The sequence below is a fragment of the Hoplias malabaricus genome, chromosome 4 (assembly GCF_029633855.1).
Source record: "Hoplias malabaricus isolate fHopMal1 chromosome 4, fHopMal1.hap1, whole genome shotgun sequence".
In the NCBI taxonomy this organism is placed as follows: domain Eukaryota; kingdom Metazoa; phylum Chordata; class Actinopteri; order Characiformes; family Erythrinidae; genus Hoplias; species Hoplias malabaricus.
This window is the reverse complement of record NC_089803.1, coordinates 66,368,815-66,385,229: the sequence shown is the minus strand read 5'-3', so window position 1 is coordinate 66,385,229 and position 16,415 is coordinate 66,368,815. Positions and strand designations below refer to the sequence as shown.

Sequence of the window (16,415 nt, the reverse complement as noted above, 5' to 3'; positions counted from 1 at the left end):
CGTCGGTTATTTTCACCCAGCAAACCATCTTAACGTCATTTGATCAGGGTCCGAACATTTTCATCCAACTAATGCTTATTGCCTTTAAAACTGCAATTGCTATACTCTCTCTGTGTCTTTCTTCTTCCCTTGCTCTCTCTCTCTCTCTCTCTCTCTCTCTCTCTCTCTCTCTCTCTCTCTCTCTCTCTCTCTCTCTCTAGTCGATATTCACGCCGCTGGAATCGTCTCTGCCGGCGGAGGTGTCGGGCTGCTGTGAAGTCGAACGTGTTTTACTGGCTGGTGATTTTTTTAGTGTTCCTGAACACCCTCACCATCGCCTCAGAACACCATAAACAACCACAATGGCTCACTGATGTACAAGGTAATCAACAGTGTGATGCTGTGCATCACTAGGTATACACTTGTAACCAGTAAATAGATACAAACTGCAGAAATATCGCTCAGTTACCCATCAATGTAGTTGTACAAGAATTTTCTAAGAATTTTTCACTGTTGCATTTCCCCGGTTCCCCTAATCTCACTTCTCACATTTCTTCTGCTCACAGATATTGCAAACAAAGTCCTCTTGGCTCTTTTTACTGGCGAGATGCTTCTGAAGATGTACAGTTTGGGCCTACAGGCGTATTTCGTCTCCCTCTTTAACCGCTTCGATGGTTTTGTGGTGTGTGGTGGGATTCTGGAGACTATTCTTGTGGAGACAAAGATAATGTCACCTCTAGGCATCTCAGTTCTGCGATGTGTGCGTCTGCTCCGGATCTTTAAAATAACCAGGTGAGTGCAGGAGTCAAGTGTACAGAGTGCGAGCAGGTATCTGTTGGTCAGTGTTTTATATAGTGGTCTCCATAATAACTGAAATGTCAAGGGTTTTTTTTTTTTACTTGTATGAACATAGCAAATGAGCCCAAATCCCTGTGAACGGTCCCAATAAACAGAACTCAGACCACCCCTCAAGGTGGTGTCAGTAAATTTTGAAGGGTTGTAATGTGAACAGTTAGTAGTGTGATATCTCATCAGTGCTGAAGGGAACGATAATGTGAAAATCAGATGGCACGGTGTCATTGTCACACAACTTCAGGGTCCTGGGTCCTCACCCTGCTCCGGGTGACTGTCTGTGAGGAGTTTGGTGTGTTCTCCCTGTGTCCGCATGGGTTTCCTCGGGGTTCCGACCACAGACCAAAGGTGTGAGTGAATGTGTGAATGTGTGGTGCCCTGCGATGGACTAGCGCCCCCTCCAGGGTGTGTTTCTGCAATGCACCCAGTAATTCCAGGTAGGCTCCAGACCCACTGCAATCCTGAACTGGAGAAACAGTTTAAGACAATAAGTGAATGAATGGATGAATGTGAAAACCTACATTATCGTGCGACGATATTGAGGAATATAAAAAGATGTGACCCAGACTATGGCTGCAAATAAACTGTGCATTAGGTCTACAGAATTGTATTGCAACTGTATTGTAAGTGGAGCTGATAAAGCAACCATGCCAACATCACTCTGTTGTGTCCTTCAGGTACTGGAACTCTCTCAGCAACCTGGTGGCATCTTTGCTGAACTCCGTTCGTTCTATCGCCTCCCTCCTGCTGTTGCTCTTCCTCTTCATCATCATCTTCAGTCTACTGGGCATGCAGCTGTTTGGTGGGAAGTTCAACTTTGACGAGACACGCCGTAGCACCTTTGATAACTTCCCTCAGTCTCTACTCACAGTTTTTCAGGTCTGATTTGTTCACTTTTTGCATTTAAAATCAATCGATTTAATTGTAAAAATGACTTATTAATTGGCTGTCTTTTTTTTCTATTTCATTTGCTGTTTGTTGGTTCTAGATCCTGACTGGAGAGGACTGGAACTCAGTTATGTACGATGGGATTATGGCTTATGGTGGGCCGTCCTTTCCTGGCATGCTCGTGTGCATATATTTCATCATTCTTTTCATTTGTGGAAACTGTATCCTTTTCAGTGTCATTAATGTATCAAAGTGAACCAATGTTTTGGTCTTGGTTGATCTAAGACCTTGGACTAAGCTTAATGCAGGTGTGATGGGAAGCTAGTGTGGAAACACATCACATATAGAGGTGTCTAGTAAGAAATCCTAGTGTCCATTACAGCATTCTGATAAACTACCAAACTATCATGACTCTAGAGTCTAGATTAACTACATCTTCTCTCCTACTTTATAATACGTTGTGTAAACAGTCTGTGCAGTCTACCTTTGAAACGTCTTGTAAACAAGGATTTATTTTCTTGCGTTATAATCAGAAAGCCATGATCATTGTGTAGACTGATACCAGACAGTTTTGTAGAATATGTAAAGTGGCTAAAACTTTAACTGAAACTACAGCATAGGCACTCATCACTTTTGACAAAAATGGTTAAAACATCTAAAATTGTGTGGAAACGCTGTTTTTTGTTTACGTTCATGTAATTTAGAGTGGATTCCATCTACTGCAAAATAATTCAGTATTACCCACCTGTACAGCAGGAAAAGAGCAATATCCTTGTCTTAGTTCATACTTTTTAAAAGTCTCCAGGTGCCTTTTGCCTGCAGTGAGCAGAGAGAGAGAGAGAGAGAGAGAGAGAGAGAGAGAGAGAGAGAAGAAGCCTAGCATACTGGGCCAAGACACTTTGGTTTTTACCCATATATAGACACTTGAGCTTCGTAAACACATTAGACCAGTATTGGGTATGTCGCCTGACTTGAGAGCAGCAAATGTTGAGGAAACAGTTTTGATTAAAATCGTGAACATCGCCTTTAAGTTGGCGTCCAAATCAAATTTTGGCTTTATGCACTGTGAATTCATCAATGAGATGTTCCTGAGCTCTGATCTTAAACAGACATCCTCCTCAATGTATTCTTGGCCATTGCTGTGGACAACCTGGCAGATGCAGAGAGTCTGACTTCAGCTCAGAAAGAGGAGGAGGAAGAGAAGGAGAGGAAGAAACTGGCCAGGTACTGTATATGGACAACTTCAGGAGAGAAATCCAAGTGATCAGTGACCTCTTTACTGTCAAACAGACACACAGTAGTAAAGATAGAGAGTCCGAAATGAATGATGACTCTGGATTTTGCCGAAGCATCGGAAAGTTTGTTTTTGTTTTAAGTTTGTACAGATGTTTAGTGATTCTACGGGAGCCAGTAAAGTAAAGAAGTTCTGCACATTACATACATCTTAGTGAAGACTAACCCACTGCATTTGATGTCTTGCAGAATGGCGAGTCCAGAGAAGCGTCAAGACAATGAGAAACCTCCAATAGAGGAAGAGAAAAGAGAAGAGAAAATTGAACTTAAATCAATCACCTCAGATGGAGAAACTCCTACCACCACCAAGGCAAGATCTACACACATATTCACACACAAACTTAAGACGGGACGTCCCTAAAATGATGGGCAGGATAAGAACCAGACTTCCTCAAAACTGTATATTAGTTAAAGAGTGCACCTCTACCAGCTGTAGAGCTAACACCATGCAGCAGATCTCAGGTATATTGGTGAAAGACTGCATCTGTTGTGCGGTGTTTGTATATTGACACTAAATTAAATGTCCTTCTTTGCCTCATAGCAGTACATGACTGTTAGCTGCATGCAGACATTGAAACACGGAGCTTTGGCAATGTTTCTAAAGAAGAAATATTCAGGAGGATGCTCAGTTCTTTGTTATGATCTTGTTACTGTCTGGATTATACTATGAGATACTATGTGTCTGGAACCTGAAACTACAGATACTGGAAGCCTGTGCTAGCATTTCTCCTGCGGTGTTGCTATCAGTGTGTGAAGAGTGGGAGAAGAGGGTTGCATTGACAATCCAACACAATGGACAGCAGTTTGAACACATTTTATAAGTGGTCAGACACTTGTAAATAACTCATGAAAGAACAAAGTTACGTTAAAACCAAACACACCATTGTTTTTCTTGTTAAATTCCCAATAAGGTTGATGTGTCACATGACCCTTTTCCCATTAAAAACAAAAGTTGGATTCAAAATGGCTGACTTCAGAATGGCTGCCATGCCATAATGTGCCACAAACAGGAAGTTAATATCACCAACCATTCCCATTTTATTAAGGTGTATCCATATAAATGGCCCACCCTGTACTATGAGATAATCAGTGTTCATAACTTAAAAAGCATAGATTTTCCACCACCTTTAACCCTTGATGAAAGATTCCACTGACCACTCCAGTCGCCAGTGGTTCCACTTCAACCAATATATTGTCTACAGCTGGCATAAAGGAACGGCAGCATCAGAACTCTGCTGAAATTGAATGTGACACAGTCTGAGGTGAAAAGCCTTGCCGAGATGCCCCAATCTTCCATAAAGTCCTGTATGCCAATGTAACTCGTAGTCTTGTGTTTTGTAGATCAATATTGACGATTACACTGGTGATGAGAATGAGGAGAAGAATCCGTATCCGGTGAACGATTTCCCAGGTAACACAGTGCCTGTGTAAAATGGCACTCAAAAAACATCACTTGAACTGGACCCTCTGGGTTACATCCAGGATAGCATTTTCATATCTGTGGTGCATATATGTGCGTGCACAATCGACTATGCCCACAGCAGGTGTATCTTATTGTGTACTGTCCAGAAGCCTCTGTATTAGTTATCAGTAACTCTTACTATGGCATCCAGGACATGCTGATTTGTTCTCTTTATCTGGTGTGTTCACTCTCTCACATCACAGGAGAGGAAGATGAGGAGGAGCCAGAGATGCCTGTGGGTCCAAGACCACGCCCACTTTCAGACATCCAGTTGAAGGAGAAAGCTGTTCCTATGCCTGAGGCCAAGGCCTTTTTCATCTTCAGCCACACCAACAAGTAAGAGGCTTTCTACTCTGAACCATATATAAAAGTTGAAGTATCTACGATAGAAAAGCTGAAAGTTGTGCCTCTTCACATTTGATGTTGGAACAGTGGTGTGAGGATTTAATTAAATTTGGCCACGAGAGTACTAGTGAGGTCAATACTTATATTGGACGATTAAGCCCTCGTTACAAATCTACCATCCACCCAGACATATAGGATTCTGGAGTCCCATCACTCCAGAAAGTACAGTTACAGTGCTCCACAGCCCATTGCTTGGGTGCTTTCTAGTTGGCATTGGGTATGGTGACCTTAGGCTTAGCCTTAGGTTGCTCCAGAGCATCCATTTCTTTTATGGAGACTAATATACATCCTTTCAAATAAATAGTGTCCCTGTTGATATTTAGGTTATTGTGTAAAACTTCTGAATACTAAATGTGGAAATCTAGAGCCGGGTGTTGTGGGATGTTTTTCCAGAAACTTAAAGTATGCTGAGGGATGTCTGTTTGAGAAATTGCAATAGATGATATTAAAAATCTTGGAGAGAGAATGTGATTATTGAAAGGGCTAAGTTTCTTAACATCTCACTCTCTCTCTTTTTCAGGTTTCGGGTTTTGTGTCATAAGATCGTCAACCACAACATCTTCACCAATCTCATCCTTTTCTTCATTCTGTTGAGCAGCATCTCTCTGGCTGCGGAGGACCCAGTAAAGAGTGACTCGTTCAGAAACAAGGTAAACTTACATATACATGTTCATGTTCATAAATATACTCTGTGTAGTTTAATTCTGATGAGTGACTGATATGTGCTGTTTCATCATTTGCTTTGCAGATTCTAGGCTATGCAGATCATGTGTTTACAGGTCTCTTCACCATAGAGATCATATTAAAGGTGATGGTATATGTACTATTTGGTTATCATCCTGAACATACAAATGTTTCCTTACCTTCTCATCATTCCTTCATGTTTTCTGACATATCTCTCTCATGTGCAGATGACAGCATATGGAGCATTCCTCCATAAGGGTTCTTTCTGTCGTAACTACTTTAATATTCTGGATCTGGTGGTGGTCAGTGTCTCTCTCATCTCCTCAGGGATTCAGTGAGTACAGGCCAAATCTGGTCAAACTCATGGTGTTTTGTCCAACTCCAGCAGAATGTGTGTGTTTGTGTGTGTGTGTGCAACAAGAGCAGCATATGGTGTTTCAGGTGGTGGGTGAGACTGTGGTGCAGATTCCCTATTGTCATTTGCAAGGACAATAATATTTTTCCTCCAGGGCTTTGAGGACAACACGCATGATGTATATGATCCATGTGTTTTAAAATGAAATAGCACGCATATATCAGTAGAACCTCATGTATTTTTGTTTCTTTGTTAGATTGAACTTGCTTTCTGTGCCCTGTAGGTCGAGTGCCATTAATGTAGTGAAGATTTTGAGAGTTCTCAGAGTCCTCAGACCCCTGAGGGCCATCAACAGAGCCAAGGGCCTCAAAGTGAGTGTTCCCAGGATTTATGACCTGATTCCACTGATTCCAGGAATACTCAAACAGCCCTGTCGGTAGTCAGAAAGATTCATTTATCCCCTGCAAAATTCTGAGATTGTGTGTGTGTGTGTGTTTCTGTGAATCTGCAGCATGTAGTCCAGTGTGTGTTTGTGGCTATCCGCACCATCGGGAACATCGTCATCGTCACCACTCTGCTGCAGTTCATGTTTGCTTGTATAGGAGTACAACTATTTAAGGTGAGAATTCACACATATACCTTTGTGTATACTCCACTATCATAAAGTTAGACCCCTTGGGCAAGACTCCTAATGCTACATAGCTACCGCTGTAAAATTTCCTAGATTAGGTTCTGTTTACATTTAATACCAGGAGGATGTTTTTAGATGCAGAGCACCTCAGAGACATGGCTCAGATATAACCTCAGTCACCCACTTACTCACTCAAACTCCCACCTAGTAAGGAGACGACTTTGCAAAAGACGTAGCTATCAGCCCTCATACCGTTTTAAGAGTTCCCCAAGAGAGTTGCTTTGCATCAGTTACGTTGTGTTTACTTGGTTGGTTTCATTTTTATTATTTCGATTTGCTCCAGTTCCAGGAGAAAAATCTAATATAATTTTTTAAGGCATAATTTGTGGTGGGCGGCACAGTGGCACAGCAGGTAGTGTCGCAGTCACACAGCTCCAGGGACCTGGAGGTTGTGGGTTTGGTTCCCGCTATGGTTGACTGTCTGTGAGGAGTGTGGTGTGTTCTCCCTGTGTCCGCGTGGGTTTCCTCCGGGTGCTCCGGTTTTCTTCCCACAGTCCAAAAACACATGTTGGAAGGTGAATTGGTGACTCAAAGGTGTCCATAGGTGTGTGAGTGAATGTGTAAGTGAATTTGTGTGTGTGTTACCCTGTGAAGGCCCAATGATTCCAGGTAGGCTCTGGACCCAAAGCGACCCTGAACTAGATAAGCGCTTACAGATAATGAATGAATGAATGAATAATTTGTGTCAAATCTAATAAAATGTAATGTACCTCAGCATATGATACTGCAGTACCTTTTCACAAATTTGTGATTTTTAAACATTGGCTCAAATGTTGTAATGATATTACATTGAAGCTCCTGTACTGACCTCTTCTCTTTGTCATTAGTAACTGCAAAAACAAACGGGCCTTGCTGGATATCACTGACAGTCTCACGTTTGTGCTTTTCAGGGCAAGTTTTACTACTGCACAGACTCTTCCAAACAGACGCAGGCAGAGTGCCGGTAAGAATCCATTGTTTGTCGAGAGGTACTCACAATAGAACAATGAACCTAAAACTCTGAACTCAGTCTTTTTTGTTTGGGTGTCTATAGGGGGACTTATATCCTGTATAAAGATGGTAATGTTGGGAAGCCGGAGAAAGATCAGCGAACATGGCTGAACAGTGACTTCAACTTTGATAACGTTCTCCAAGGAATGATGGCCTTGTTTGCTGTGTCCACGTTTGAGGGATGGCCAGGGTATGTCTCAATCATAAACCACACACACACACACACACACACACATTAAAGTTTAAAGAAAAACCAGGTTAAACAAAAAATAATTGCATTCAGTAGTATGTATATTTGTTTCAAACCACATTATCTGCAAAAGAGCTGAAGATATTTCATTTAATATGTTGAGTTAATATCTTTTCCACATGAAGGCACACCCATTTATCACCAAAAAACATTAAAGCCCACAGGCAAAATTTTCTGCTTAAAAATAATATTAACTTTTTTCAGTTTTCAGCAGTTATTCTTGGGTGCCAACCGGCACTGTATGAAACATGTATGATTTATAATGCCCTGGGATGGACTAGTGCCCTGTCCGGTGTATGTTTCTGCCTTGCGCCTAGTGATTCCGGGTGGGCTCTGGACCAACTGCGACCCTGAAATGACAAGGGATGGATGGATATCAAAAAATGAAGTTAATGTAGGCTTGTGTTGGCATGTTCACTGGACAGTGGTAGGTTGGAGATGTTGCTGGAAGCCTCTTTTGTTTAAATTACGTTACAAGTGAAGCTAGTGAGGAGTCTAGTGTTACTTCACAGCTGGACGACCTTGAGGGCCTGGGTTCAAGCCACTTTCTGTGTGAAGTTCAATATGTTCTCCCCACGTCTGCTTCCCAGCCACTGGCAGGGTTGCATCAGGAAAGAGATCTGTTGTGCGGATCGGGATTTGCAGTTTCAGTGTCTCATGGGCGCAGCTGAAAGTGAAAAATATCGTCCTTACAGTGGATGATTAAAATACTGAAGGTGTGTAATTTGTTTTGTAGAGGCGACTGGTAAGAAATAGATAAAGTACCAATAGCACTCCCAGAGTATTGGCCTGAGGACCACCAGAGGGAGGTTTGAGTCTCATTAGTGTAGCAACATTTTGCTTTAAATACAAAAGAAATAATTGTTTGAGTTTTTTAATTTTATTTTATTTTATTCATATCCTTATTCTGTGTATTTTTAACCCCCTTTCCCCCTCCCCTTCAGGTTACTGTACAAAGCCATTGACTCCCATGCTGAAGACGTTGGCCCCATCTACAACTACCGTGTAGTCATCTCCATCTTCTTCATCATCTACATCATCATCATCGCTTTCTTCATGATGAACATCTTTGTAGGTTTCGTCATCGTTACCTTCCAGGAGCAAGGAGAGCAGGAGTACAAGAACTGTGAGCTGGACAAAAACCAGGTACAGCTGGCCAGTACGGTCTGTGGCTATAGCTTTAATTTAATAAGTATGATTTATTATTATAGTTTGGTTTAAACCCACAACAGATATATGTGAAAATTTGGGAGACCTTGGTCAAATGTATTTAACTGCGTTTCTAAGTAAAAATAATCTAACACACTATAATTCCCATTTATTGTTTATCTGCATATTAGAGATATGTTTTAACTTTTTATGCTTCACTTATTTCCAATATCTTAAACTTAGCAAAATATATTAAGTATATTCAAACATTGTGTAAAACGACTATCGTCATGTTCCCGGTATAAATGTGGGGTTTTCAGACATTAGCGTATGACAAGATGCAAGACTATCATCTCTTCTACACAGGTCCCAGAACGATTGAATTGAAAAGTTTTTTTTTTTTTTAACTGAAGCAGAAATGCCCATAAACACTACCATTGGAATATAATGAACTATGGACTGTCAAAATCTTCTAATAGACTTTTAAAACTCAAATAATCAAATCAAATCATCCTATTAGGGGCTTTTGAATTAGTGCAGAACTGACTTTGTGCCTGTATTTCTGTGTCCATGGTACAGCGTCAGTGTGTAGAGTATGCCCTGAAGGCTCGGCCACTCCGCAGGTACATCCCTAAAAACGCATACCAGTATAAGGTATGGTACGTGGTCAACTCCACCTATTTTGAATACCTGATGTTCACCCTAATCCTTCTCAACACCATCTGCTTGGCAATGCAGGTCAGTATTTTTAATTCCACAAATGAATATATGAATAACAAAATGGCGGATTTGTTGAATTAAATAATTCATTATTTAGTGCCAAATGGCCACATTGACTTCATTCCTTTTATTGTTTGCCTGATTACAATAAAAAGGTATTTCTGTTTTCGTTTGAATGTAAAGATTTGATGTAACTTATTATTAATAACTGTAACTCAGCACATGCCACACTGATGCAGTCTAATCCTCCTTTCACACACATATCACGTGGCTAGGTCAAACTTTAGAAAGTGAATGTGTATAATTCTACATGCAGATATACAAAAATATAGAATCTGTGGAAACTAGTGAAAATAGTGTAGGTTTTATGGTATTTACATATGGAATGTATATAGAAAAAAAATGCAACCATCTGACTGCAGTGTAGATACAAATAAAGAATCAAATTACAATTTAAAGAAATACATTGTAGATTACAGTTTCATTAACACATGGTGTGGCCATATGGTGACAAAATGGAAAGAAAGTATTTGGCCCTTCCAAAAAAACATATCCAATAGTTTTTAATTACATTTTTTATAAAAAAAATATGGATTTATATAAACATTGTAAAACACGTATATTTTTTATTTGTCAGTTGTGTGTGAAAGAAAAGTGTGTGTTATGTGTCCCTGCAGCACCATGGCCAGTCCCCGTCCTTCAACAAAGCCATGAACATCCTCAACATGCTTTTCACCGGTCTGTTCACTGTGGAGATGATCCTCAAACTCATTGCCTTCAAGCCCAGGGTACGATCTGAACACAGTTCTTACATAAAAATTACTTTCAGTCCTTTCTCCATCAAAACACACAAACTACCAAAACATGTAGAATGATCTGTGGAAGATGATTTTAGCATGCCAAGTGGTAGTTGTGACTTCCCAAACTTTTTCAAAATTTAAATTGAAAATCCTGCACACACACACTCTCTATCTCTCTCTCTCTCTCTCACTCTCTCATTACATGAGAGAAGTGTAGAGTTAGTCCAAATGTCGCATAGATCTAAAAAAGTTACCCTTTCAGATGAGCTTAATACTCATGCTAGTGCTGGAGCTAGTCCTCGCTAGAGATGCTGAGGAGTATTTATTTTGGTCTTTCAGCAAATTTAACAGAACAAAAACTGTATTATTGTATATCGGTACACTTGTTTTAATTTTGCGTTACATACAAATTTGAGCCCGTTAAAAGACAGTTAAATCAAACATGTAACCTTGGACAACTTGGCTAACATGTTTCTGTAATATTATTTAAAATAAAAAACATTTACATTTTTAGTGAATAAAATAGGCTGACTGGCCTGTTAGTAGTTGCCTAGTTATGTTCAGTATTGTTTCATTCACTAATTTCCTGGAATTTAGTCCTGTACTTGGTAATAAATAAGACAATTGCATTTTTGAATTAATAATCCAGTCTTGTTCAGTAAAATTCTAAAAACAAAAATGCATTTAACAAATTTGTCAGCATTTATACTGCTTCCAAATATATACTCCACAGTAAGCACTAAAGACTACATTTTTGAATTTTCCTGAATTCCAGGAAAACTGAACTGGGCCAGAATTTAGACTGAAGTTTAACAGAATATATTTCAGGAATATTTTACACTCTCTCATGTCACACAACAACTAATCATCTGTACAGCTTTGAAAAAAATGGATATTCTACATTGTAAAAACAAAGTATGCAATGTGTTCAAATAATTGTTTTAAGGCTCTGTTCACTCTTTTTATGTTAAGCCACAGAACCGCAAAACAAAGCACAGTTTGGTGTGTTTGGTGTGTTATATTAACTGATATTTCAGGTCTCTTCTGGACACCAAGGTGACTTATCATCGCCTACATCTCTGCTTAGATTTTTTTTTTTTCCAGACTTTTTTTTTTTTTTTACAAATTTGTTATCGACAGGGATTTTATTGGCAGAGTTTGTATTTGCCATTTAAATGGTAAGAACATCTGAATACATTTTTAAATTTTAAAAATGTTTGCATAATTTTAAGGACCAGGATTTCCCAGTGTAAATGCTGGTCATACTCTCAGCTGCGATAGAAATCTCTCTCTCGCTCTCTCTTTCCAAGAGCTGTGAAGCCCCCCGGCCATCAATTACTAGCAATTTTGTTTTTATAGCTTGTTTAACAGCTGTTTTCCTCAATTTATCTACTTAACTAACTTTCATCTCTATCAGGAACCAGGTTGTTGTTTTTCAAGCCTGTCACATTTAACACTATTTAACTGGTAATCTTTTGGCTATACCAAGATTTGCAATAAAAACTTAACAATACTAAATTAACTTATGATAGCAAATAGCTCTGCTGTGTTGTTGTCCCAGTAAAAGACTTTGAGCTTGTTGTGGAACTGGAGTAACGGTGATATCACTCAAAACACCAAGTCTGAGGTTGTGTGGATGTGAGATTTTAGAGATTAAGTTTAGCTATACTTTGATCAGTTATCTTTACTGGAGAGTGGGGTACAAACTACCACAGTTTGAACTTCTTTTTAAAAAGATACATTTTCTGGAAATGTCTAGTAAATTAATTCAATGTAGTACTGTTTTGTTTGAACCAGATATATTTTCTATCCTAAATACTAAAGATATATATCAAAATTTTAAAAAGTAGAGTGAAAAAGAGTCAAATGTGGTGGCTAATCGTCACGTTGCTAATCCTTTAGCGCGGAGGCTAGCTAGCCCTAACTCGTAGTTGTTTATGCTTCAAAATAGTTCTATCACAGTCATCTAGAGGCTGAAAAAACATCAAACAAAAAAAGAAGTTATTTTCATGGTTCATAAACTGTCCTTAGTGTGAATCTGGAGACCAGTGTCTGACTACAGGTGTTAGTTTATACCCTGCTCTTCTCACCCTTCAGGCTGTGATGTGTACGAATGCTTGGGACATTAATATTTTGATTAAAGGAAGTGCTCAGTGGAGAGTGGTAGGTATACAGTTTTGCTAATGGTTGATGCTGCCTGTCTAACTACCCCTTCGTCCTGTATAGGGTTACTTTAGTGACCCCTGGAATGTTTTTGACTTCCTCATCGTTATTGGCAGCATTATAGACGTCATTCTGAGTGAAATAAACGTAAGTAAACCGCCACCATCTTTCCTTCTCTCTCTCTCTCTATCTATCTATCCCTCTCTCTCTCTCTCTATCTCACACACACACACACACTTATTTGTCTCTCTCCTTAAATGCTCTCCACTTCTTGTTCTTTTCACTCTTCTCTGACTCCTATCTTCCTCTACGTCCATGTCTCGCTGCTTTTCTTCTCTTGAAGTCCCACTTCTCCTGGAGGCAAGATGGCTGCTGTGATGTTTTGTTGTACAGTGTGGTGAGGGAGCTGTTAGGTGTCAGCTGTGTTATCATATTCCAGGGGACTAATAAATAGATTTAGAGAAAGAGAGAGCCCAAGAGAGAAAAAGAGATTTGAGAGAGAGAGAGAGAGCGCTACATACTTACCTTTCACTGTGACTAACCAAATACACCTCAACTAACCAAAGAGACCCATTTGTTCTTTTCAGAGCAGTTATGACAGGTGTCTGACTGTTGTTCTTTTTCTCATCAGAAAGCATGACTGCCCACAGGTCCTCTCCTCTGCCATGTCTTGGATACTTATCCTTTCTTTTACTCACTTCCTTTCCACACCTGTTCCTTTTGGTTTTATGATTTACCCCCCACATGTTCAAAGAAGTCAATGTTCATATGTAACTGTTTTCTTTCTTATTTTTTCTCCTCTCTCTTGTTTTCTTCTTCTTTCGTTTCCTTTCATTCCCCCCTCCTACCCTTCCTCCCCACCCAATGCAGCATTATTTTGTCGATGCATGGAATACATTTGACGCTCTCATAGTAGTGGGTAGCGTTGTTGACATAGCTATCACAGAGGTTAACGTAAGTAGTCTGTCTCTCAGCCTGCCTGCCTGCACACAACACCTCTCTCCCCCAAGAACAGTAGAGACTAAGCTAATGCATTTTCCCTGGTTTCTCCTCACTTTTCTCCTCTTTCTTAACCTTTCATGCTTTAAGTTCCACTTGCACACATGAGCATGCCACACACTGTATAGCAGGAGCTGTTGAAGACATATTCTGACATTTCTGAAGTCCAGAACTGATGCAGAAAAAAAATATAACTTCATAATATATATGTAATTTTAGGTGTTGTTCTTTTTTTATAAACACTAAATACTCTGTGCTTTTTGAAATGAAAATAAAATAAATATTTCAAGCATTTGAGGTATAACATTCCTGTGAATGTTAATGTACAGTTACTCAATATTTAATTACCTTTAAAATTAAAAAGAAAAGAAAGGTGTTTTCAAAATTTTGGAAAGAATCTTTTCATTGCTTATTTAATTTATGATTTAAATGATAATAAACTGTCGTGTTATTGCCAATAGGAATTTCTGATTATCTGACATTGTGCGTCTCTGAAAAGCAGGTGGAGACTATTATAATGAAGCTAATTCATGACAGTTAACTGTGAACAGGAAATATCCTCATATAGTGGATAAACATTTGAAGCGTCAGAGATATATCCCCTCTTCTGCTATACAGAGACCCTCTCTGCACTGACTTAACTTTTGTTTGAGATTCCTTCCTCCTTATCTCCATTACTTTTTTTCATTTCATTTTAATCAGAAGGCATGGCCTTGATCTCAGCATTGTGTTTGGACTGCCATTTTGTTTTCCTTTTTTGAGAGAAAAATACCCTCTGCACTTTTCCTTTGAAGCTTGATTAACCAATCCCAGTAATCCTCCATGAAGTACAATACCGTAGCAAACTTCATAGTTGATGACCAAACCAGTTCCTGGTCATTCGGCTCTCCTTTCAGTAAGAACTTTAGATTATTCCTCTCTGAAAATCTGAAGCACTAATCCGTGACAACTGCCCTTAAGCCATTAGTCTGCAGTGCCTCTCAGAAGGCCTTTCGTTAGTGTCTGGATTGACTTAGAGACGGAAGGTGAGAAGGTCATGTTTGCCAGCTCTTGTCTTGTTGACGATGCCACACTGCATCCTTCCCTCTGAATGCCTTTACTCCTGTCTGTCAGTTCTGCACTTTTACTCTCTTATCTGTGTCTTCTACTCTGTCTCTCCTCTATTCCTTATCTACTGCTCTCGTTGACTTGATTTTCATACTGGATAGCCCTTCTCTCTGCCTGAATGCCCTGCACTGAATTGGACAGCGAATTGCTAGAGGACTGGGTGGTAAACACTTAAATTTGTTTAAAAAAAAAAAAGTGTTTCCCTCACTCATAGTGGAAAAAGAAGACGTGCACTTGCTTAAACGAAAGAGCTTAGAACTCTTTCTTGTCTGAGCACTGGGGAGCAGGGTTAGCCAGTCTCTGATACTATGCAATGTAAGAGAACTTATAGTATGACCGTCAAATGCTCTTAAATGAAAATGCCTGCGAGCAGATCGTGCTTCTCTGACAGTCTCGCAATTGCACATTTTGGAATTCTGTGACCAACCCAGTAGTGTTGTGCGTGTGCATGGACAGGGTTGCCAGATCCTTTGCAGTTATCCACAAACATCATGGAATCATTTTCATATTTACTGGTGCAAAGTTCTAAAAGACGTAACTATTCAGTTTCGCAAAAAAAAATGATACCATGCTGTGTTTATTGCGGATCTGCAGAGGATTTGAGTAAAGAGGACAATGTATCTTTCTGCCCACGTCATGTAGATGCTGGACATACACCCATTACACCACCACACACAGACTTGCTCACACACGTGTACTTAAGTCTCCCATTCTCATCCATCCACACGCCCGTCCCACACGAAATACAGCACTGTTTAGGGTCCACAGTACTATTCACATGTATATATTTCTCACACAGAAAGAAATAATGACAGATCTGATGTTGTGTACACAGTATATGTCCAAAAGTCTGCAGACACGTGCTAAACTAACATCTATCCTAGAAGGATTTAATCAGTCTTGGGTATAAATTATGCGTTGCGCTGCATTATGGATTTGTTCCAGCATTTTGTCAAGATTATTTTTTGTTTACATGCTACACCCACAGTACAAGAGCCTCATGTTCTTTTGTGATTATTCAGTCTTGTCAAACAACTGTTTATGGATAATGTTAGTGTAAATTATGGTGAAGATGTATACAAACTCGCAGTCTAAAAGCGGATTAATTATAGAAATGCTGCCTACCCTACTTTTGTAGTTTGAATGTTTTCTCAAAGCTCTCATTCAGTTTAGAGTTGGATATTCTACACAACCAACAGCAGAGCATTAGTATATACTACAGTAGGCAGTATTTAGTGAGCAATGCTAGCCTTTTAGTTAGAATATTAATAGCACAATTGCTGTACTGTGTTGCATTAAACCCGGGACATATTTGGTGCTCTTGCTTACATAAGGTTTTACACGCTAACATTGCTGTACAGATTTGATTGCATTAAGACACACAAGTGAAGTACACAGTCGTAAGCTCTGAGGCTTTATAGTGTGGGACTTAATTTTAGCCAGCGTTTAGCACTGACCTTGATGACATTATGATCATATGCAGCTGCACCAGATTGTCCTGTTATTCACTTCTGAGAAAGAGTGTCTGAATACTTCTGGATAAGTAGTGTGTTACACAGCTCTCACTTTGAGGTTGCAGTTCTGCGTTTGGCCAGTGGATGGTTCCCTTTCTCAGGAAACTGCAGAAC

The 16,415-nt window shown here is 39.6% G+C and overlaps 1 protein-coding gene across 9 annotated transcripts in view; it reads left to right on the top strand.

Moving 5' to 3' along the window:
• Positions 1-16,415, top strand: part of cacna1c (calcium channel, voltage-dependent, L type, alpha 1C subunit) — a 230,128-nt gene that overhangs the window by 190,551 nt on the left and 23,162 nt on the right. For 6 of the 9 annotated variants that reach the window (XM_066667050.1, XM_066667052.1, XM_066667048.1 and 3 more), the window contains 19 exons: positions 201-361; positions 546-771; positions 1,509-1,710; positions 1,820-1,940; positions 2,829-2,943; positions 3,202-3,322; positions 4,354-4,423; positions 4,678-4,810; positions 5,400-5,529; positions 5,628-5,687; positions 5,791-5,897; positions 6,202-6,289; positions 6,430-6,537; positions 7,500-7,552; positions 7,643-7,789; positions 8,794-8,995; positions 9,578-9,736; positions 10,396-10,506; positions 12,745-12,828. In XM_066667050.1, coding sequence (XP_066523147.1) covers positions 201-361; positions 546-771; positions 1,509-1,710; positions 1,820-1,940; positions 2,829-2,943; positions 3,202-3,322; positions 4,354-4,423; positions 4,678-4,810; positions 5,400-5,529; positions 5,628-5,687; positions 5,791-5,897; positions 6,202-6,289; positions 6,430-6,537; positions 7,500-7,552; positions 7,643-7,789; positions 8,794-8,995; positions 9,578-9,736; positions 10,396-10,506; positions 12,745-12,828 — 2,398 coding nt within the window. Of the gene's footprint in view, positions 1-200; positions 362-545; positions 772-1,508; positions 1,711-1,819; positions 1,941-2,828; positions 2,944-3,201; positions 3,323-4,353; positions 4,424-4,677; positions 4,811-5,399; positions 5,530-5,627; positions 5,688-5,790; positions 5,898-6,201; positions 6,290-6,429; positions 6,538-7,499; positions 7,553-7,642; positions 7,790-8,793; positions 8,996-9,577; positions 9,737-10,395; positions 10,507-12,744; positions 12,829-13,551; positions 13,636-16,415 lie in introns of all 9 variants that reach the window. The other 3 variants (XM_066667051.1, XM_066667049.1, XM_066667047.1) reach the window with 1 other exon arrangement.